Source organism: Lepisma saccharinum, chromosome 10, assembly GCF_977018435.1.
Source record: "Lepisma saccharinum chromosome 10, izLepSacc3.1, whole genome shotgun sequence".
Classification (NCBI taxonomy): domain Eukaryota; kingdom Metazoa; phylum Arthropoda; class Insecta; order Zygentoma; family Lepismatidae; genus Lepisma; species Lepisma saccharinum.
In genome coordinates, this window is record NC_139238.1 from 52,971,234 (window position 1) to 52,996,482 (window position 25,249).

The 25,249-nt window shown below is 36.6% G+C and overlaps 1 protein-coding gene across 1 annotated transcript in view; it reads left to right on the forward strand.

The window, feature by feature from the left end:
- Positions 1–2,018: 2,018 nt before the first annotated feature.
- The window catches only part of LOC145993910 (uncharacterized), a 54,165-nt gene continuing 30,934 nt past the window's right edge, over positions 2,019–25,249 (forward strand). Inside the window, exons 1-7 of the mRNA XM_083129822.1 lie at positions 2,019–2,292; positions 7,354–7,529; positions 12,218–12,328; positions 12,909–13,047; positions 18,071–18,185; positions 20,177–20,352; positions 23,294–23,494. Coding sequence (XP_082985948.1) covers positions 2,137–2,292; positions 7,354–7,529; positions 12,218–12,328; positions 12,909–13,047; positions 18,071–18,185; positions 20,177–20,352; positions 23,294–23,494 — 1,074 coding nt within the window. The 5' untranslated portion in view covers positions 2,019–2,136. The remainder of the gene's footprint in view (positions 2,293–7,353; positions 7,530–12,217; positions 12,329–12,908; positions 13,048–18,070; positions 18,186–20,176; positions 20,353–23,293; positions 23,495–25,249) is intronic.

Below are 25,249 nucleotides of genomic sequence, written 5' to 3' on the forward strand. Positions count from 1 at the left end.
ATTACTGTACAAACTGAGAGAGGCAAACTTATAGCAGAATTATTCTCATACAAATTCAATTTCAATTCAAAACTATTAGTAAACTTTGTCATGGGTAAATCAGATATAAGAATTCATGATACAAATACAAAGAGGACAACATTACTTATTTTATTAAAATAGCATTAAATATTATAAGCTGTTTGCGTAGTAGTCCTGTAAATTCACCCACGGTACTGCCTTCTATTCGCAAGACAAAAAGGTTCGATATTCTTTGATACCTCCGTCAATAATATCACTTTCAATCTTAATGGTAGAAGATGTTTAAGATTCATACAGATTTAACCATGTACCGTAAATAACAAAGTAGAAATATTTATTTTTCCCTTCCTTTCTTAGTATTGCCTCTGTTTTTAACAATTTCGATCGATTGGTGCTTTTTATTATCGTAATATGGCAATACAACAATGCTGGTTTAGCACAGGGCGCTACGATGCCAGAGGTCCAGTGGTTAGACTCACGGTCGGGTTTGTTTGTCTCTAGAAGAAAAATGTGAGGAACATGTGTATTTAATATACAGCGTATTATAATGCTCAACAGTATTATGTGTTGTCACCTGAAAATGTTAACTTTTAACTATTGTATTCAATATTTTGTTTTGGCGATCCCAGTGAGATCAATGTAAATTATTTGATTTCTTCGTGACTTATCATTCATCGGAAGAAGACCACGAAGAAAATTTTAATCTTTCCCATATTCAAAGTTTCCCCCGGGTAAGCGGGGAAATTCCTAAATGCCTAAATTGACATTCACAGTTGTTATTATGAACTTATTTAGTGAGAGAAGTTTTAAGGTGTTTGCTACATTGATACATATTTCTCTTGTTCAAAAAATATGTTGCTAAACATTGAACATCCAGGAATGGCTGATATAAGGAATATTATCATAGTGATTGCTCAAGTGGGTTAGTATAGTCACATATTCAAAGTTATGACGTAATAATTCTTTACTTATGGAACCTCTAAACTTAACATACATGTAATTTATAGGCAAAAGCCAGGGTCCCATGTTCTACGACCTAAAAATGAAATGTTATATGAATATAGCACGAATAATATTATGATAAGACCACCTATCTGAAGATTAAGTGTACTATACAAAACTCACAAAAGCGTAATATGAACAAATGTTGTTTTCTTTATAGAATGTCAAAGGTCAGTGTTGAAAACACTGTCAAACCACAATGATTGAAGAATGTTATGCAGCGTATGTAGTACTCTAGCTCTTATTAATTATGTATTATTAATTGCATTACGATTCTTTAACTTTGCATCAGTCTGTTGCGTTTAATGTAAATAAATAAGTTGCAGACACGAAGAAGCTTCAATGTATTAGCAAGAGCATTATATCTAGAATTCCCAACTTTACGGAGCGTTTCGTTAAGACCTCAGTTACAAAGTCTAGCTACTGATCAATCAAAAAAATATGTGTAAACAAATCGCAGCCAGTAAAATCAATAAAAGATTCCCAAGCGGGATTAAGGATAAAAATTATAAAATGTGTAAAAACTTTAGAATTGTTGTCGGAATATAATTGTTATGTAAATAACAAAGAGTGCATCCATGCATAGTATAACCTACAAGAATAATTTCATGCACAAAGTCAAGCGTAATAGCAATAGAACAGTAGGAGGATACTTTACGAGCGTAGCGTCGATCAGTGTCATATCGTTACATGTAAAGTGACCTACAAGCATCGAGCATTCGGCGTGACCATTCTCCTATAATTCATACCTTGGCTCCTTGGAGATAGGAATACGTGATAGAAGCGTCAACATTGACAACCAAATTAAATAGATTGTTGCGCAACATCTAGGAATAGACAATACAAACATGATTACCATTCGGATATGATTGTACGCTCCAGCAATTGAAATTAAAAGACGGGCCAGCAAAAGCGATTATACGCAGAGCCATTCTGCATGCACATAAACTTTATACTTATCTATATTCCACATTTGGGTCGTATAATCTTAACCTTGTACGTGACATTCTGCATAAGGCAGGTTGTATATTGGAAGATTCTTCAACTCTTGCCAATCGCCATCCACGTAGGACAGTCGGCCGACAGACAGCGTAGTGACAGTCCGGCTGAAGGATGGACCTGGTCAGGCACAGAAGGCCTTCCCTTCGATTACTTGTTGCAATCATTTTCTTCTTTTCCACAACAGCCTTAGCTGGCGCACAAAACCCTGATACGTACGACTCGTTAGATTATCCCGTGAGGAAAAATTCTTACAAGAGACCACCACCGGTGAGTTTTCAGGGGTTTCTACATTCCATTCATCAAACGTTCTAACATCTAGTTTTCACTTCCACTATAATATTAAATTCAATCTCTATAGTATTACTGACTCAAGCAAAAGCTCAATATGATTTTCATAATTGTGAATATTAATTGCATGAATATCGCGCAGCGTGCGGTCTAAGGCGTCATATATTGGGCTCCGGTTATTGGACGCGCGCAGGTTCGAGTCTCCTCTGGGAAGCGCAACAACTTTTCTGCTGACATTTCGGCCTGTGTATGGGGACCGGTGGCCACCCACCATCGTAAGGAAATTGGAGTGCTACGAAAGAGTAGCGTAACCCGGTCATGGAAACCTACAACGACTGAGGGTTAGTCGTGCTGACCACACGTCACTCCGTAAATGGTTGGATGGTCTACCAACTCGGCTGAGTGAGTGAGTAGGTGGGAGTGAGACCGGCAGTTGGTAAGTAGGCTCAGGCCCTCAGTGGGATGTTGCGCACGTGTTATTATTAATTACATGAATATATTTATTTTATTTCTAACAGTTCATTTTTTTTTGTTTTTTGTTTAACTACGTAATGTACATCTTACTTTTAATAGCTTCCACGCTGCATAGGAAAGTGCTAATCTATAAAAATGTACGTCAACATGTATTCGGAATTTAATCGTATTTCTACGTGTATATAAACCAAATTAGAATTTCAAATATAATACTATAAAAATAAATCGATTAGTGCATAAAATGAACTATTCAACCGATTTTTAGTATCCTATCCAATATTATTTTTCAAAAAGGTTGTTGTTGAAGGAATTTATGTGTATTTTGCTTCAATATTTGCCAGATTGATTCTACAATGTGTGGCTCTGCTCTTGTCGTTTGTGGCATATAAGCACAGTTTTTGTTGTAGCATTTCAGTAGATCATACGCTCCTTTTTCAGACATGTATTTTTAGTTTGATTAATTATACAGTTAAACAAAAGGGAAATTAAATTAAAATACATAGTTTTTGCAATGAATCTTGTCAATAATATTACATTGTTGGAATATACTCGTAGTAACTTAATTGTGAAACAAACAACATGTTATTTGGTTGTTATATTATTGTTATTTTAAATGAAGATCTTTATAATTTTTTTATTATCGATCACAAATATTATAAGCTAATTCAAAATCATTTTCATTTAAAATAATAATAATCATATAATAATGACAAAAATTAAATCGCTTGTTTCACAGTTAAGTTGTTACATTACAACAACGTAACATTACTGACAAGATTCATTGTTATATCTTAACCTGTAGCTCGATAGCCCAGGAAGGTCCTTGGCCTATCTCCCGAATGCCAGTCTCCCTACCACAATCCTACCTAGAGGTGTGGAGATCTTCAACCGGTAATTGTGTGAGGTGGGGTCAGCACGTCGAACCCTCAGCCGTTCTAGAAGATATCCGAGACCGGGTTACGCTACTCACTCGTAGCTCCCCAATTTCCTCACGATGGTGGGTTGCCACCGGTCCTATACGCAGGACGAATACCCAGAGACTGAACCCAGGTGAACTCGAACCCATGCCGTCCCTCACGGCGCCTTAGACAGCACGGCCACGGAGGACGACTCGTTGTTATAACTGCTTCTCTCGATTAAATTTAACGCATTGTTATAACTGTATCATTAACCAAACCAAAAGTATATGTCTGGTGAAGGGAGCGTGTGTGCTCCTGAAACGTTGCCACGTAAGCTCGTTTATATGCTAGTAACAGCGGAAAACTACAAGAGAAATAATTCTACAGTGCATAGTTTACGTACAGTCACCGGCAATAAAAATGGGACAGCCAGATCATGGAATAATCGCTTCCCTGGAAGGCGTTATGTGTGCTACCTAAGTCTACGGCGATAAGTGGGTTTTAATAGAAACATGTCAATGGCAAATTCTACCAGCACCATTAAGTTAGGCAACACACATAACCTTGCAGGGAAGCGAGTATTTCAGGATATAGGTGTCCCAGTTTTTATTGCCGGTGAGTGTACATACAAAATAAATATTCCAGCTTTGTTCACATAGTACTTAACTGAACCTAATAAGTTTTGTCTTGATATTGTTTAGGTCTCCTCCCTCCTTTCATCAACGTAGAGAAAATTCAACAAATCCGACACATCATTTTGTATTTTACCCAGAAGTCAGAGAAGAGTAGGAATTTTCAGGAATTGGAATGCATCAATTCCATACCCAAGTATAAGCTGTGTAACAATATCCATTACAACAACATCTTTTATGACAAAATCTTTTTATCACGAAAGATACAATTATGACATCTGAGGAATTGAGTTCCTAAACCGACATACACCTCTTTGAGGAAGGAATTAAATTATAAAGCAACACACAAAAAAAATGGATATAACTTAGTGAGGCTGCTCATTTGGCACGTACAAGAGAAGAAATCTCGTTACCTATGCCTGTACCAAACGGAATGAAGTCAGCATCAATAAATATATTCCTGTTTAATGGATACATATTCCATGAACTCCATTTACTGCTATTTCCCCGAACTGCCCTTTTAAATAGACTTTGCCCAGCAGCTCCGCTTTATCAAACTGACAAGCCGGCATTCCGTTTGACCGAAGGATTTGATTTTCGGCATAATAAACCTTTAAAGGTCACACAAAGCTTTTTTCCAAGGCCTGCAGCTTGTCGGCCGAGTATGATGTTAATGATTAATTTTCGCAAAGTTCTTGCTACGTCAATTAATTCAATGTCACGGGTTTCACTTAACAATTTCTTATTTTAGGGAACCCAATTATTGACGTACGTCGGTTTAGGGAACGACTCCATCAATAACAATAACCTCAAAATCAGTGGCGTAACTAACACGCTCTGCGCCCCACCCCAACTATCATTAAAAAGAAAACTATATTTTCCAAAATATTTATTCATGTCTACATTTATGTTAGGTACATATAAATATGATATTAGATCTCCTTCTATCTCAATCTTGTCATTAAAAAATAAACATTGCAACAGCCCTTGAAGGACCTAGGCAGATCTTCAGATTGCCGGTCTCCCTCCCACAATCCAGCTACAGGTGTGGAGATTTTCAACCGGTATTGGGGTGACGTGGGGTCAGTACGTCGAACCCTCAGTCGTTATATGAGATTTCCGAGACCGGGTTACGTTGCTCACTCGTAGCTCCCCAATTTCCTCACTCCGCTTTTCAAGTAATTTCTGATCAATTTTAGCTTGGAAAACAACCTCTCAGCTAATGAAGACATAGGTAGGGTCAAATACAGCATATAAACAGTGCATCCGTCAAGAATTCTACTATTTTCTATTCAAGATGAATTCTTCAACTTTGCTGATTATCGACATGTTTCGTCTTTTGATTTCAGTTGACACCGCATTCTGAAAAAGAAAACAATTTCTGTAGCTATAGGAAAGGGTATATCTTCATATTTCTCTCAGAAATTAGCATCGCATTCCATTCCAACAACTACAAAATAAACCTAACAATGTACGAAGCAGCACAGTTTCACCAAACGTTGCTGAAACGCGGGCAGAAGTAGAGGCGGGGAGAGGGTGAAACTCAATGTTGACAGCAAGGGCGCTTACCCCACACCCCGCCTGAGATTTCTGGAGAGCGTTTGTGTAATTCGAATAGTGAAATTGTAGCGATGTTTTATTACCAAAAAAATAATGTTTTCTGTGACTTACAGGCCGAAAGTTACGGCAACTATTATTATTATTATTATCATTATTTAACAGTACCCATCGGCAACAAAGAAACATGCATCAGAGGTACATGAAGGAAACTAGATTTAGTGCTCTCTAACTCTGATATCTGTGCCATTGTGAAAAAGAACAAAAAGACAAAGAACTGTTCATCAACATAGTGATAGATGTTTACTGAAAGGAAGCAACGCTAGTCCAGTTTCTATGTATGTAGTAGACTTGAGTCTGAACCTGTGTATCATACGAGTACAACGCCAAAATATTATCAATTCAATTTGAATTTTATGATTTCTAAAGTAGTAGTGGTACTAGTAAACTTAATAATAATAACAAAGGTAATAGTTATAATAATAACAGTAATAATAACAACAACGACAACATTAATAACAGTTTCTATGACTGCCTCCCTTGAGAAGGAATCCCGCGGGTGCCCTTGGTTGCCAGCGCATTCTCTTGACTGTCCTCTACCCTTCGGCGATGTTATCAGACTTGAACTATTCTCTAATGAAGGTTTTCTTATAAGCTGGTAATTAACTTACTAATATTGTGGTGATTAAAATTTCCTGTTTACAGTTGTAGGAGCATAAAAATATAATATGTTTGGTTGAAAATATATTTTAACGCCGAAAGAAAATCTTTTGTGAATTCGTAATATATCATTCTTACTGCGCCCCCCCCCCCAACCTCCGTTGCGGGGGTGTTATTAAGGCCACTGCTAAAAATCTACAAGCACCACATCTTTACAACTAAAATTGGGAATCGTTATTCTATATACATAATGTGACAAAACTGTAAAACTTTACTCACTCTTCCCGTATGAATAATATATTAGTACGTACTCTTCACAGACAAAAAAATATTGAAATCACCCAGAAACAAAAATCTCTTCCTACCCGTACCGTCTTCATCGCTCATTTCGCTGGTCGCACAGTATCTTGGGAGCTTAAAGAATAGCTAGAGTTACGCTGTTACCCCGAAGTGGCAGGACCTTTCGGCTGCGAAATGGGGATGTGGCGGTTTAGGAGCCCCATATCAGTTTTGGAGACTCTACTTAATTCTTCGTACTTTCTATGTAGGTCCTTCCTTGCATTATAACATCACAAATGCTGGAAGCATTTAATCGATAGCATTGATTCTTCACCATTTACGAACTTTCATGGAATGAAACTCTTAAGAAGTATATAATTTATTCGTATATGACACTCTGATGTTGGAATAACCTAATTTTCTGTTATGAGAGAAGATCCTTTATTGGTTTTTGTTGTATCAATATTTACTTCTTAAAACAATTTTGAATAAAATAGAAGCACGTGTGTCTTACATCTTACCGCCTTATCTCGTTGCAGTCATATCCTTCAGTGCCAAAACCCAAACTCCACAGCTGGCACGTGAGATCAGACATCCAGTTCAGGTACGCAGTGACCGTGATCAGCAGCCAACTCTCGAACCCCGCTCGGGAAGCTCAGGAGATATCCTTCAGCATCATCCTGCCAGAAAACACCTTCATTTCGGATTTCCTTCTGTAAGTAGGCCAGAATTTTTGGCATAGACCGGGTACCAGTGTCATGTTTTCAAAGTTTTATTAATAGTAATGTGGAGTTTTAAAAATATAGTTTTTTATTACTTAAATTGTATTTGACTCTTTTTACCACCATACTCATAGATAGGAGTATATTAATTTTAAAAAAAGAAGTCGTCTTCACAAAACTTTTCCTGCAATAATAATAAAAAATATGTTTCCAATATTTTAGAGAGATAGAGAGAGAGAGAGAGAGAGAGAGAGAGAGAGAGAAGAGCTTAAACGTAACTATACTCTAAATAATCATAATAATTGTCTTGTCACTAACGTAAATATAGGCTTAATAGTAACCACACTTATGAAAAGCATGAGAAGGCACTAAAGAAATTTCCAAAGGTTAGCACGCAATGCATTTTGTAAGTAGAGAGTTAATCATATGTACCTAGGTGCTTAATCTGTGCTATTGAGATAGCATAAAAACTAGGATTTCATACAATAATAATCATACTTTCGTTGAAGTCGCCAGCATTCTGAAGGGTTTGAGGTGCATTTAAAAGCTGATACGAAGTGTGTATAACTTTTGTAGGATTATTTTTGATAATATTCGTGTTTCTATGGCTGAAAGAAGACGAATGACAGATAGTGAGTGCTGGCGTGCTGTAGGACGCATTGAAGCAGAACAGTCAATCAAAGATGTTGCTATTTTCTTTGGCGTTGATCATTCGGTAATTTCTCGATTATGGAAACAATTCCAAACAAGTCAAACAGTTGTCCGAAGACCTGTGTCTGGTCGTCCAAGGGTTACCGCCCCCTCTGATGATCGATATATTGCTATAGTAGCTAAGCGGAATCGACGAGCGACCTCCACAACTGTTACATCCATGGTTGCAGCTGCACTTGGTAAGACAATATCTGCCAGTACTGTGCCCCGAAGGCTCTACATGAAGGGATTGTATGCCCGAGTACCATGTGCTTGTGTTTGTGTTGCACTAACCGTCCAATCCAGAGGGGCAAGATTAAAGTGGTGTCGTCAACATGTCAATTGGATTGTCTCAGATTGGTGCAACGTCCTGTTTACGGACGAGTCCAGATTTGCCCTGGAATCAGATGATAAGCGTGCAAGGGTCTGGAGAGAACGAGGCACACGCAATCAGGCCAACAACATAATCGAACATCACAAATTCAGAAGTAGTAGCGTCATGATGTGGGCTGGAATTTCAAAGGGGTATTGCATGGAGCTGCACACCTTTAAAGGCGGTTCTGTGACTTTTGCTCGGTTTCGGGATGAAGTCACCCCATTGTGAGACTCTACGCTGCAGCAGATTGTCCTGATTGTCTCCTATTGGACGATAATGCCCGTCCCCATCGATCAAACATCGTTGACGAGTACCTGGAAAGTGAGGGCATTTCTCGTATGGAGTGGCCGGCGTATTCCCCCGATCTGAATCTCATTGAAAACGTTTGGGATGCCCTCGGGCGTGCTGTCTCTGCACGTTTACCTCTTCCAGCCAGTCTCAGAGAGTAGAAAACTGCCCTAATGAAGGAATCGCCATTGCTCATATCTGCGATGGTTGATCATCGCATTGAAATCATGGAAAATCGTTGTAAAATTTGTGTGAAGGTCCGGGGTGGCCACATACCATATAGTTTTGTTTTGGTCACATACCATATTACTGTAAGTTTTGTTTGGTTTGTTTGCCTTTAAACATCATTATGTTAATAACCCAAATGTGACATCATCATATAACTTACAAAAAGTAAATATTCTTTTTGATCTTTGTACACAATTCTTGTTTTCTTTAATGCATAAACACCTTTGCTACATTTATGTGTATGGATATTTATGTGTATGTGTACCCAATTTTGTGTTAATCATAACTAACTAACTAACTCTCTAGCCTTCTTAAACCCGAAGGTTCATGGCTGCAGCAACACAGGCCTTCCATCTGTCCCTATCTTGAGCAAGATCTATATACTCTTTCCCATCCCTACCGATTTCCTTTAGGTCCATCTCAACGTTGTCCCTCCATCTTCGTCTTGGCCTTCCTACAGGTCTCTTACCATCTGGTTTCCCAACAAGAATCCTGTAAACTCCTCTTTCCTCTCCCATTCGTGCCACATGGCCTGCCCACCTAAGTCTTCTTGATTTAATTATTCTAATAATATCTGGACATGAATACAAATTCTGTAGTTCTAAATTATGTAACCTTCTCCACTCACCTGTCTCCTCATCCCTTTTAGGTCCAAAGATTTTCCTAAGGATCTTATTTTCAAATACTCTCAATTTATGTTCCTCTTTCAATGTAAGGGACCAAGTTTCACACCCATATAATACTACAGGCAAAATTACTGTTTTGTATATTTTAACTTTTAGTTTCTTAGATATTAAACGAGAACATAAAAGTTTATGAAGAGAGAAGTAACATGCATTTCCTGAATTGAGCCTACTTTTTATTTCCTCTTTAATAGAATTTTCATTTGTTAATATTACTCCTAAGTATTTGAATTTGGAAACTGGTTCAAACGAGTTGTTATCAATAATTAGATTTTGATTATTACCTAACACTTGGTTTCGGCCTGTAAGCATATATTTAGTTTTCTCTTTGTTAACTTCCAAACCTATCTCTTTAGCAGTTTTGAAAAATATTTTAGCATTATTCTTAATTGTATTCACATCATCCCCCAGTAAGTCTACATCATCTGCATATGCTAACAACTGAGTCACACCATTTAATTTTAGTCCTTCTTTAGTTTCTCTTACCTTCCTTACAGCATATTCTAAGGCAAAATTAAAGAGCAATGGAGATAATGCATCTCCTTGTTTTAACCCATCATGAATTGTAAATTTGTCAGACACATTATTACCCACACGAATTTTACTTTCTGTTTCACTGGTGCATATTTTTATCATACTAACAAGCTTCTTAGGTATTCCAAACTCTACTAATATATTATATAATTTATCTCTTTTGACCGAATCATATGCTTTTTTGAAATCAATGAATAGCTGATGGACATTTTGATTATATTCCCACTTTTTTTCAAGTGTCTGTCTGATGTGAAAAATTTGATCTGTAGTTGATCTGTTACGTTTAAATCCACATTGATAATCACCTATAATTTCATTAGCATATGGGGTTAGTCTTGTTAAAAGAATGTTAGACAATATTTTGTATGTTGTTGAGAGTAGAGAAATTCCACGGTAATTACTGCAGTTCATTTTATCACCTTTTTTAAACACAGGAACAATTATGGATTCTTTCCACTGTTGAGGGATTTCTTCTTTATTCCATATTAAACAAATTAATTTATGAATTTGACATATTAATGAATTTCCACCATATTTAATTAACTCAGCTGGTATTAAATCAATGCCAGGTGCTTTGTTATTCTTTAGGCTTTTAATAGCATCTTTAACTTCAGTCAAGTTAGGTTCTGGAACTAAAGGTTCTGCTGTGTGTACTTCATTTACTTCTGATTTATCTCCTACATGGACATTTAAAAGGTCATTAAAGTAGTTCTTCCATCTATTTAGAATATCGCTTGGGTCAGCTAGAAAATTACCGTCTTTATCTTTTATCAAATTTACTTTAGGTTGCCACCCCTTTCTAAATTCATTTACACCTTTATATAAATCTCTGATATTTTTATTTTTGCTGTTTATTTCAATTTCGTTAATTTTGCTTTTCAAGTAATCTCTTTTTTTACTTCTAAACGTGCGGTTAACTTCTCGCTTTATTCTATTATAATTGCTTAGATTTGTATCATCAGAGTTATTTAACCACCTAAGTCTAGCCTGATTTCTTATTTCTATTAGATTATGACATTCATTATCAAACCATGGCTTACTTTTTCTCGGTTTATGGTATCCTATACTTTCTTTAGCTGCTGATTCTATTGCATTACGTATGTGCTCCCAATTCTTATTTACGTCTGTTTCATTTATATTTTCATCATCATTTAAATCCTGCAAAACATCAAATCTATTTGACAGTTTAATTTGGTAATCTTTCTTAATTCTTTCATCAGTAAACTTTCCTGTATCAAATTTTATAACTTTTAGATTTTGTTGCTTATGATTTATCACTGAGAGTCTTTCTCTTAATTTAGCAATTACTAAATAATGGTCACTGGCACAGTCAGCACCTCTATGTGTACGAACGTCAATTATACTAGTATGCCTTCTCTTATCAATGAGAATATGATCTATCTGATTATGAGTTTTACCATCTGGAGAAGACCAGGTATATTTGTGGATATCTTTATGTTTAAAAGTGGTACTTTTTACAATTAAATTCTTTGAGGTTGCAAAAGTAATCAATCTTATACCATTATCATTACTTAATTCATGAAGACTTTCTTTACCAATCGTGGGTTTAAATGTCTCTTCTTTGCCAATCTGTGCATTACATAACAGATTTGTGTTAATCATAGCTTTACATTTCCATTTTTGTTGATTTTACCATCGGGTGCTTAACTCTTGGAAGTTTGTTTATATCTTTGATTTGCGAAGTAAAAATTTATTTTACGTGCGCTACGTGCATGGATTGACTACTTCAAAATTAACCTAGAATATCTAAAGTTCTAAGTCAGAATTAACACTGAACCGAAAACGGGAATAGGTGATATCAGTAAAGTTTGTAAGCTTTTTGAAGAATAGAAACAACATTATACTCTTGTTTCCGTTACAGCGAGTCCGATGGAGAAGTGTACAGAGCTTTGACTAAACGAAGAGAATCCACGAAAAGGGAGTACAAGTATGTTTTACAAAACAGAAGGATAGGAGCATATATAGAATCAAGGTAAGGGCAAAAACACGTCCTACACAAATTATTGTCAAGTAGCAAAATATCCGCCTGCAAATCTTCCTTAAGATTTCTCTACGAAACTTTGTTAATGAATCCAAATCATTTGAACAAAGACAAAAAATCCTTTTGAAGAATACCACAGGTAACGAAGGTGCTAAGGTAGTAATCAGTGTTTATTCTCCAAGACGTACATTGATACATAAATTCAAGTTCTTTCTCAAAATGTATTTGCAAAATACAGTATTTGATCAATAGTGTATACAAGAATCCTAGAATTTAATATAAGTCCATGTCATTTTTTAATATATGTTCTTACTGATAAGAATAAAGAGAGATATGTTCAAAACGAGATTGCAAATTAAATACAATATATCTAACATTATAAAAATGTAACCTGTAGAATTTGTCTCATTTAATTTTTTTTTTGTAATACATAAATTTTGGAAATTTGTTTATTTTATACTTCCTTTTGTGGTGTCGTGGGAAGAAGCTTTAATTACCATTGGACTGTATTACGAAAATGGTAAAAAATGCGTTTTCTCATTTGACTATCATGACATTTTCTATTGCACAGCGGAGATGACATAAGTACCTACATTGTGTCCATCAACATGGCTCCTCAGTCGCAGGTGTCCTTTGATCTAACGTACGAAGGACTTCTTGATCGCCGACAAGGACTATACGAACTTGAAGTTCCTGTTAATCCTGGGCAGGTACGTAAGAAGGTTGAATGATTGATTTGCTTTACTTTACTTCGCTTTTCGTGCCACTTTTGGCTAATTTGCGATGATAGGGATGAGTGATGATATGATAAAATTGATGAATGGCCACTCACAAACATCCATGCCCAGGCCAGAATTCGAACCCGGGAGCCCTGGCTTCGTGGGCGCGATGTGCTAACCACTCCGCCAAGGGGCCGGCACGTAAGAAGTCTATCATTGATAACTTAGTAATACACCCACTACAGCCCATCCCGCACATAGTGTAGTATATTATGTAGATGTGACGAGGGGAATGCTAAATTTGCACTCATAACTTAGCTACAATATATTACAATCTTCCCAAAATTTCGGAAAGACTTTATGTACCACGTGTACTCCCAAAAGCGTACGTGGCGTTCGAAATCAAATTTGCGTTCTGCGCTTCATAGTCATGAGCTAGGCTCGTTGGATTTTCGAATATATTAGTTTAATTAGAACGTACTAGAGATAAAGTGCTTCCTAACCCAAGTTATTTAATTTTAATAATTTGAAGTAGCTGGTTATTAATCTTCCGAATGTAAGTTGTTACTTGTTTCTATTTTTTAAAGACTTCGAAGACAACCGATAAACTAGTACTGGTTTGTTTCGTCGTATGCCCTGCAGAAATCTCAAAGCATTCTTATAAATCGGAAAACATTTCCGTCAGAAGACTGATTATTCATGGAGCATTCCATGTCAAAACACACACCACCAACAATCATGTCCAATGTTGTCCAAATTTTTAGTAATAATCCCCTCAAATACACTGACGTAATTCAAAGACACACGTTTTTACACATGCATCATTTTTAATACTTCGTTTCTCATTTTTTTTTTCAGACAAATATTTCAAGATTTTAATCTGTTTTCAAGTGAGAAACCCAACTCTGAAAACACTCATTTGTACCTCTTAGACGCACACATACTAAGGCTGGTTAAAAACTGTACTTTATTTTAAAACTTTCAGTTTTAAATATGTTTATGTAACTAACTCTCTAGCCTTCTTAAACCTGAAAGTTTATAGTTGCAGCAACACAAGCCTTCCATCTGTCCTTATCCTGAGCAAGATAAGTCCAATCTTTTCGTCCTTACCGATTTCCTTTAGGTCCATCTCAACGTTATCCCCCCATCCTCGTCTTAACCTACCTACAGGTCTCTTACCATCAGGTTTCAAAACAAGAATCCTGAAAACTCTTCTTTCCACTCCCATTTGTGCCACATGGTCTGCCCACCAAATCTTATTGATTTAATTATTCTAATAATATCTGGACATGAATACAAATTATGCAGTTCTAAATAATGTAATCTTCTCCACTCACCTGTCTTCTCAACTATTTTAGGTCCAAATATTTTTTTAAGGATTTTATTTTCAAATACTCTTAATTCCCGTTCCTATTTTAATATTTTTGAAAATTTTAATATATTTTGAATATTTAAAGAAACTTTCAATTTTAAACAGTTTTGAAAATACCAGTGGTTCCTCTAGATCATTAATTGAAGGCGAGAATTGGCAGTTGTCGCAAATATGGAGGAAATTAAATTTTAGGCAGGATGTTAGAAAATAATCATAAATGTATTCCAACAAGAGTTTCGCCTGTTTCCTTTTGCTTCCCCTACATGAACCCAACCTGAAGATCAAAATGGAGCCCACTTTCCTTCCATCTAATATATCGGTGTAGTACTTCGAAGTTTCTAAAATAGATTACTTACATTCTCAGTTAAAACTTTCGATGCATTATTGTTTCTCTTATCTCGTACAGATATTTTGTAATTCTATTTAATAAGAAAAAAGAAATGTGAAAGTAGGAATGAATGTTTGAAAAGTGTAATAACTTTAAAATAAATGAGAATTTTGAAATTTCAGATAAAGTTGTCGAACAATTACAAAGTTCTTGAAAAATATGTCATTTTAAGATATTATTTTGTGAAATGGAGCCACTGTTAATTCGCTGAGTGTTGAAATGCAAGCGGATATTAAGCCACTCAGCCTATTGCCCCAATTAATTAACGTTTCATTTCGAAAAATATGAAGAGATGTTTGCTTAAATTCATCTCATTATAAGGGTGCATTAAAGCAAGCGTCACCGCCTCTCCTCTCGTTCGTCCAAGGGTAAATCCGTACAAAGAACAGAATGAGCCCAAAATACTTTTGACCTTATTTATCTGTGACGATGAACTTTGCATTTTCTTATTCAATTTATCCTGGAATTCAATAATTATTATCGCCTGAAACTTTCCTTGTGTGAGGAAACGTTGTTTGATAGGCGATTAAAGAGTGCGTTAATTTTACCACTATCACCCTAAAGAACATCTCCCATTTCCCAGTCTATCGCCTCTAGTAGTTTGAGTCTGAAGACTTAGTCTGTAAATTATTATTTCATTGTTGTTGTTGTAACTAGAATTTTGAGAGGTTTACAGATGAAATCGAGCCTGGTGTGCTTGTCGCGAAACGATTATATTCACTAATCTGATTTTGCAAAAAGTACGTATCTGTTTAGAACAAATGGGAAGGTTGTGATTGTAACTTAATTTTACGTGTAAACAAAAATACGTGCAATAAAACTTACTTTTAATTCAGTTTCCTCTTTGAAACGGCCATCGTTCGTAGCGGGGATTTAAATACCTAATAAAATGTTGCTTGTACTTTGAGATCATTCATCATACTTTGTGAACGAAAAGGTGTCGTGAATTTAAAACAAATAACTCTAGTCATGAATTTTAAGTGTTAAGCAACCTTTAGTTCGAAAGCGTTGTTGAATTAGTGAAGGACCGTCTAATTTTGGCTGCAGAAACGTTACGACCAAATAAGTGCCACGTGTGCTTAACGAAGACCAAATGGTTCGGCGAATAATGACATGCCAGGAAATGATCGGGAAAATGAGTATAATTTCATATCACCAGTTGCTTGTCATATGACTCGCGAAATGGGTATGCTTCAAGATACACCAACGTGAAATGTGAAAGCTTACAGCGAATGAGGAGAAAAATGTAAGGGGAATATGCTTGCTTGCAAGTCTCGTATACTTGGAAGGGTGTCGTGTCCCAAGGAATACAACGGTGAATAAATATGTTTCAGAATCTGCAATGGAGGAGTTGAATGCCCACTTGTTGTATCTTGTAGCTGTGATGATAGCATTCACTCTTTTGCAAGAAGCTATCTAACCGAGGTAAAAAAAAAGACGTAGTGTTAGTACTACTGGGTGGCCAGAATTAAAGTTACCCAACTCAGAGCCCTCTGTAGTATGTTTGAGACATTGTAGAACTATGACATTTGGTGAATCCACTATGCAGACCATGGGGAAGAGGATGGCAATAAAAAGTCCAATTTTCCGCCACCAGGTTGAAATGTGGCGCCTACTTCCATGATGGGTTGTAACAATGACGTAAACTGCTCCAATTGGTTATGGATTTGTCTTTACCTTGCAATCTTGCAATGAACCAGAGATTATTTTCTCACAACTTCCAGCCACTAACAAATGTCTTTCTAATTAATAACTCAGCTAAATCACTTAACGTGATTATTTGTACAACCCATCATGGAAGTACAGAGCCACATTTCAACCTGCTGGCGGAAGATTAAACTACGATGCCTCAAACAGGCTACAGAGGGCTCTGAGTTGGGTAACTTTAATTCTGGCCACCCGGTAGGTACTTTGGGAAAGAGAAAATTTCAGCAGTGTGCTACCAGAATATAAGCCTGCAAGGAAAATAGGAAGAATTATTTCTAATTTAAAATTATTCAATTCTGCTTTACACGAAACATTGTTATAAATAGACCTCGGACTTTAGGTTTCTAACCTATTTTTTCCTTTGCAGGTAAATAAGAAATATCAAGTAACGTCAGCGTTTCATTACAAAACGCAACAACCGATGAAGTTTTATAGTGCCTCAAATTAACTACCTATTTTGCTTGTTAGGACCTATTGTAGGTTTATGGACGTAAATCAAAGTTTTTTTCGGTCTTCGTGTATATTTTCGAGGTTTTACAGGATTTTTATATCACGTCGTTTGGTGTTGAAACATTATATGACTGACGTGTTTCAAACACATGTTCTGTCGGTTTCCCAGCGCCTTGTAATCAAAGGGTCCCCGTGTTTGATACCCCGTGAAGGCACATTATTTCAATGTTTTGAAGCCCACTTTAAATTGTAGTTACAGTCCCGATTAGCATATCTGTACCTAATTTGCAATTTCTTTTAAGTTAGCAATATTGACAGATTTTTTTTAACCTCTGTTGATCCATTAGCGATCCGAGGTAGTTCATTATTCTTCGTCGCATATTCTAAATTGATGCCTTAAAAAAGAGCTTTGGATGGCGTTCTCTGTAAACGGTGCCTAGCCTACCCCTCGCAACGAGCGTATTAAAAATTGTGATGAAAATTGGAAATGAAGAAGTAGAGAAACAAAGAGCCTGCATGATTTGGTCGATTCCCTCACCTCTTGCGCCTTACCCTGGCGTCCGGTTGACGCCGACGTCATGTTGCGTTGTAATTCCGGCCGCTGGAGTAATTCCCAGTTGGTGCTCAAAATTCAGTGCCTCTTATATTCAACTTTAATGAACAAATAACAAGGAAAGATAGTGAAGTACAATGCCTATTTCAGGGATATGGAGGACCAAACATGTGTTCCACAAGCACGAAAGCGCATTTTGAAAACTTGCATACTTCGATGGTTATATTTAGATATAAAAAACACTGATTTTGAAACTAACAGAAACTGAACATTTAAATTATCTCATTTACTTTTTTAACGAAAATTCATTTCCAAGTGCAAATAGTAGAATGTCGTTAATAATTACTGAATGCTCTAGAACGTTCCATATCTATACCACATATACGATATATACGTTTACATCCAATGGATAAACTTCATGAAATTAGAGCGACCACTAATTTTTACGTGCCACAAACGTAATTAGATTAAATTGATAGTTTAGCCAATTGCAGCATCTGTCTGGTTTTTCCTTCCCATACACCCTATTCTATCTTCTTTTCAGATCGTAAAGGACCTGAATGTTGAAGTGAACATCCGTGAAGCGCAGCCAATCAGGGACGTCTACTTCCCTCCGCTGCGGTCTTCCAACAAGAAACCTTGCAAAGACTGCAGGGAAGGTAGGGTCCAAGTAATTAGTTCAAGAATTATTCAATTATAATAACTTACTAAATTACCAACTTTGAAATTCAACCTTTCATTTGGTATGTTAGTTTATCAGCAGAATGTGTTGTTTAGTCTAAGAACCGTTTACAGCAAACCTGACGTAAGTCCGTTATGAGAATGAAATTAGATTTTGTACATTTAATAGTTTAGTGCGTCATAATTGCCAAATTTCCGTGGAAATTTGATTTAATTGACCTTATCTATTATCATATTAATATTCAGCAGCTTCAAACTTGTAAAGAACAGTAGGCTTCAATTCTGTGGCAGAACTATCATCAAAATTTGTTGAACAGTGCAATATCTACGTTTCTTGATATCGTATCATTAAGGTTAAAGTATAAGTACTGTAAAGTACTTTTTAATGGAGAAATTAATGTGACCTTCGCACGATCCACTCACTACAAATATCTGCAATTAGCAACGTTCATTTGGATTCCAAATATCGTATCAATCCATAAGATTATATTGCGTTGTAATTCCGGCAGCTGGAATAATTCCCAGTTGGTGATGAAAATTCACACTGCCGTAAGTTATCATTGTTTCATGAATTTTCTTTTTTCACTCATGATTTCATTCTATAATTAAACACTTTTTCAAGGAATCCCTTTTTATTCTTGAAACCAGGATTCGAAATGGACCGGAACGACTTTCCGGTTCCGTTCTGTCTCGTCAGAAATGGTAACGGATTGTTCCGGTTCCTTTAGTTTTATAGATATCTCATTACATTTTACTTTTTAATGTAAACTAAATTGTTATTGCTCCTTAATAGTTCATATTCTAGCATTCATATAAGCTTCCCCTCTACGTGATAATGTATTTTGCCGTGATGTGCCTCCACGGTCACGCAGTGGTAGCGCCATCGCCTTGCAATCAAGGGTTCCCGGGTTCGATTATCGGTGGAGGCACATAGTGGTTCGTATCCCACTTTAAACTTTATGTCCAGTCCCAATTTGCCTTACTGTGCATAAAGTGGACTTAAAACAACAACTTAATCGTTGTTGCCGCGAAAAGCTTAGCAAAGTATGATGGCATGCATGTTACCATTTTTTCTTCTCCCACCTGGTTCTTTTTTTTCTTAATTTTTTCACTTCTTAATTATTATTCTTTGTTGTGTCTTTTGCATTCGATTGTTCTGAAAGAGGTATGCTCCTGAAGAAGATATTTACATCAATTCGGATTCTCTTTATATGTTCCTAATTTCATAGCTATATAACACACAAAATATAGCAATAATTTCGTGGCTACGTAAGGCCTAATGAACTACAAACCACAAGAAGATTCCCGTGAATGCTCTAGAAGGAATTCGAATCAGACGTAGTGGTGAAGTCTATCCATTGTATTATCGCTTTCGTGGATTATCCCCCTCGTGATTTTAGCTCACTCGTGTCCCTTATGAACTCCATTATGCGAAAGCATAGGTAAACTGCTTGATAAGAAGTTGCAAACAAGTACATAGCGCTGGAACTGCAACCAGAACACCATAGACGTCAAATTCTCTTAAGTATAGAACTTAATGTTGTCTGGGTTAAGCTTTTCTGTTTCTGAATATCAGTAGTCCAGTACATCGGGCACGAAATGTAGTCGTAATAATAACTCTTGCTTCTTAACAAACTGATCAGCCTGGAGACGTGGATGTTCCTTGGTGGTAATTACACTGTCAATTTATTAATTCATGTTGTTCGTTGTATTTATTTTAACAATGCAGGAAAGTCATGCAATCTAAAATATACTTAAACATATTTTGTTTCCCTCATTTCAAACAACTAACTGGAAGGTTAAATATTAAAATGCATCAAGAAAATGGTGAGTACACGAAATTAATTAATTATTCAAGATCTTGATTTTTTCATTTATAATGTTTGTTTTAGATATTCATTTAGAACGGTCATATTGACTGGAACCATTAATGCATGCCTCTGGAATAAATACACTTTTTTAATTATAGTAAATCCTTACGCAAAGGTGAAGTCAGTTACCAATGGCGGACGCAAGTACAAAATAAAGTTTGCACCAACTCCAGAACAGCAGAGGAGGTTAACCAAGGAAGGGAGAGAAGATGGTGACTTGGGACAATTTGTTCTTCAATACGACTTTAACAGAGAACAGAGGGATGTTTTATCGGTAGGTATATTTCTCAAGAGTGATTATGGGGAAAATATGTTCAGGACTTCCATATGAAAGGACTGTGACACAACGAATATTAGGGAATCACCTCTAGGCTGACATTTTCAGGAATGTTCTTCTTTTTCATACGTACCACTATTTCGCTCCTTGTGATTAAATCGTCTACCGTTCAATTCGTAAACCAGAACAGCTGCTGCAATTAAAGGAACACTTGCTTACAAATAGTTATAGACACGATCAAGAATATGCTTAAATCAATGGCGCAAAGGCACATTGTACAGGACTATTCTGAAAAAAAAACATAGCATGTAAAATAAAGGAGAACGAAAATAACTTTGGACAATATACTACTGCTATCTTTGTCGCTGATTATTCATCATATGTTGGTCGGGGGAAAAAAACTCCATTTCCGTAGAAGATTACACAAATGCACATATTTCCACAGCTTAAGAACAATCCTGCTGGTCAGTAGCATACGGTTTTCTTTTAATAAACAGACCCTACATGAGTAGAGAAGATATGATGGAAATTTGAAATATTCAAAGTATTTATCTATAGGCTATTGTGCCCATTGGTCCAGTTATGATACTGCGTGTTTGTATTCTTCACATACACAGAGAAAAGAAACCAGCTGATCCTTTCTTACCTGTAGATAGAGTAGAGCATTATTATATATATAAATCACAGATTATACAGAGCTGTTATGGAAATTATCTGTAACTTTAAAGTCAGTCAAGTAAGTGGAGTATAGCTGGAAAAGTCCATTATCTATCATCAGGGCTCGAAATGGGAATTTTGACAAAACGGAACGCTTTACTTTCGTTAACATGCTGTTGTCTGTCGTTTTGTCTTCGATTACGAGAGTGACAGGACGGAATGGGAAAGTTGCAGATATTCGGCAAAGCGGAACACCGTTGCTGTCCGCTTTGGTCCATTTCGACTGCTGTCTAACATGCTAACATTGAAATAAAAAATGTCTGGTCCTGGAGGTGATTGAGGAAAGTAGTCTTCATATTCTCAGCATTTTGTAAATCACTTCCAATCGGGCTATTTTTCATCCATAGTGTTATATACATTTCTTCATTACATATCCCGGGCTGTAAAGAAATTTTGTAAAAGATATATTATTATTAGCAAAGGTAAAATTTATGATCTTCATCTCTCCAACAGGTTGTATCAAAACTACATGTTTGATTTTAGAACAAAAAATTATTGGAGCACATTCTTCTAAAATTTCTTGAAAAATGAATATCTTAAGATTACACATACACGCGCGCACATACATATAAACGGATATATTCACATTGGGGAAGGATACCAATGTTGTTTCACTTATAAACTGCAGGGTACGACCCTGCCCTCTATGGGTTTAAGGTAGGAACATCCTAACTGACTGATAAGTAGTGTGTAGTGTATGAAAGTTTACACAATATAACACTCTTGTTCCGAGTTATATATAATTACAGAGTTAGCATAAAAGAAACAGACACTTTCAAAGTTTTACAGAAAGAAGACTTTTTAATAATAGGACTGAAATACTTACATGGTTTGGAGAGCCTGAAGTTTACATTGATAAGTTACAAGTGTTCTATGTGTGAGTCTTTGTAACACGACAGATATCAACGCGATATTCCAGTTCTCCTCTCCCAGCACTTTTCCCCTAGCACAGGCAACAAGTTTCCTCAAATTTCTTGCTGCCATCGTAGATGGACTGCCCTGTGGGTGGTTGTTAGCCATACAGTGTTCTAAAAAGATGCTGTACAGTAACATAATTTGTTATTTCAAATTCAATCACGCAGAAAGCCTTCTACACCTGGCTAGTGGCCTTACTGCTCGACTTACGTTAAGGGTGCTCACGTGATCCTGACGTCACGAAGACAAACGAAAAGCGGAGGTCGTAAACTTGAAGACTTTCTCTGCTTTCTGATGTAACAAACAAATTTCAATTTATGAATAGCTTAAACTGCATATTTCTTTTAGGCCAACCCTGTATATTCGAGGAAATACATTTACATTCAAAATTTTAATTTAAATTCGAACATTTATAGAATGCAAAGAACGGGTGTCTGCTGACCCTTGTCAAAGATACCGTAGTAGCAATTGTCTAAAAGATACGGAAGAAAACTACAGTAAAACCTTAGCCAGGATGGATTGATAGATTAGTAAGAGAAGATCATATTTTGGACACAAATTGTGTCCAACACAGAATTTTCATAAGGTTTGAAATGAGCGAGAGCTTCTATTCAGTTGCAGAACTTCTCCTCAGACGTTTTTTTGGTGACTCCAGAATTCAAATAACCGTAAGAAAATATGCAGCCGTGATGCTAATTCTAATCGTTTCCATTATCATTACACGCAGCTAAAACTGTTAATAGAAGAACAAAAACCGAAAAGGATTTTGAGAACAGTACCCTAAAAAGCCACAATTTTCGATAATATACATACTTGGCATGTATTTTGGATGTCATATTCATTTTCTCCCAAGGACTTGGTGAGAGCAATGCTGCTCTTAGCAATATCATGTCCACATTTCACGAGCGAGGTGAAAATAAAATAATTAGCTAGGTCCGCCAAAGATATCCCGTGTTCGCAGGATTCCCGCTTTACGAAAATCATATTAGTATTTAACACAGCTAACAAATGGCAATAAATTACATAAATAAAGAACACAAGTTACAAGCCATTTTACAAAATATCCATTTCGCACACATTATTAGTTATAGGGGCTATTTTTTTTTATTTCAGAAATTTATATTTCATTAGAGGTTTGTAAATTGTCCTAGAAGCTTAACTATTCACCTACCATAATAGGGAATTTTCCGCGCATTTTGATTTTGCTGCCTCAAATAATGTGGGCTCCTAGGCCACTCCTAGACTTAAATCTGTCCCTGACTAGTGGCATGAGTAATCCTATTTCGTTGTTGCTTTTGTATTCCAGGTCGTCGACGGCTACTTTGTAGATCTCCCGCCTGCCCGGAATTTGAAGCCTTTGCCGAAGCACGTGGTTCTGGTGATCGACACCAGCCTGTCGATGGCAGGACGTAAATGGACGCAGCTGAAGGACGCCGCCGCTTACATCCTGGACGACCTACACAAGGAAGATTCCTTCAATCTCGTGAAGTTCTCTACGAACGTTGTCGTGAGTATTCACTTCATGAAGTTTCAGGAAGCACCAATTTATATTTAAATTGCCGGGAATTGCAGGGCCGGGCGACTGGGTCAACTGCCCGGGACGCCATACACTAGAGTCCCCTTGAGTAGCGCCAAAACCTTATTTCTTATTATGTATTAGGGTGGCTATTTGATTTTAAATGATTATGATTTTTCAGACAATGATTAATTGAAGTTACTGCTGCATAACATAATAAGTATATTGCAAAATTATGCATCGGCCAAGCTACGAGATTACCGTTATTTTGATGCACCTTTAAACCACAAAAGCGAATCACTGCTCGCTGTTATTTTTTGCTAGTACGGAGAGTTTTAGTGTAAGCGATCATGTTTATTGCAACAAATAAAATAGAAAATGAGCAGTGGAGGTCAAATGTACGCTAAACCAACAAAAATTACGTACATTATTGACGAGGAATATCTACGGTGGCGCCGCCAAGTGGTAGAAATTGCAATCTTCCAAAAAGTGATAGCAGTTTGTAGACATGCATGGACGTTTATAGAGAAATGGTGACAATGTCGTAAAGAAAACCAGTTTCAACCAGTCTGGGAGTTAATTGGATCTCAAAACTGATATCTGTATAAATGTTAAAGAGTGGAAAGGATCACGAAATTGATGGGCTTCTGCGTTGTCATCTTCAAAGAATGCTCCGATCTGTTTGCCCGCCAATTTTGACGTAAACAAATATGAAGAAACGAGGACTTCACGTAGAACGAAACCAAATTCAATGAAGTACTGCTTGGTTTACGGGTGCAATGTGCATAAAGCTTCAAACATAGCACTGCAAACTTTCCCAGCAGACAAGAAGTTAATACATGGGCAGCGGAATTTTCAACTGGCAAGGAAGTAACAAAGCTTATGCCGGAGCGCTGTTTATACTATTTTCCTGAAAAGTTTTGGTTCCCGAACGTAAGTACTTCTTTATTGTATGTCTTACGTAAAATATAATTAGATACAATATATATATACAATATTCTTATTTTATGTTAGTATATTCTTTACTACTTTAGATAGTGAATCGAAATTCACTGGAATTTAATCAAGGTGGTACGATTATATTACATAACTGTGGAAGGAAGGAAGATAGTTAGATCCGCTGTCAAGGACTAAATATCAAGAAGTTCAATCTTGAATGTGCAGTATTTGTTCTGGTTCATTGTCAATTTGTGCGTGGTTCAACTTAGAACACAACGTAAATGGTAGCATTTAAATCATATGTTCTGACTTGAGTATAATAAGAATTTCTACCAGCGAATTGATTAATATTGTAATAACTTTGCCGGTTTTCATCAATTCCTCGCTCATTTTGCATTTTTTAATGCAATTGTTCGCCAAAACGATTGACCTGCTAGATTAGAAAAATAGCAGCAGCCAGGTACTTATGGATAACTTTTCCATAAACCTTGGACTGATAACATAAACGTATGCATCAATGTGAGGGAGTCGTTTCCAGTAAATGACAAACCCTCTCCATAGCCCGTGGCTTATATTCTACTTTTGCTTTTTTGTGCCTTGCACGAGACCCTTCCTCGAGCCTCGCGTTTTGAATAGGTCGCTACTCTCCAGGAAACGCAAGCGCTAGCGGACAACACACCACCAACTTATCACCGTTTGGACGCCATACTGGAAACATATGAACGAAGGCCACGCCTCCGTTTCCCTCGTCAATACTGGCACAGAAAGCAGTATGGCCATTCTAAAGCAAATGACAACAAAATGTTG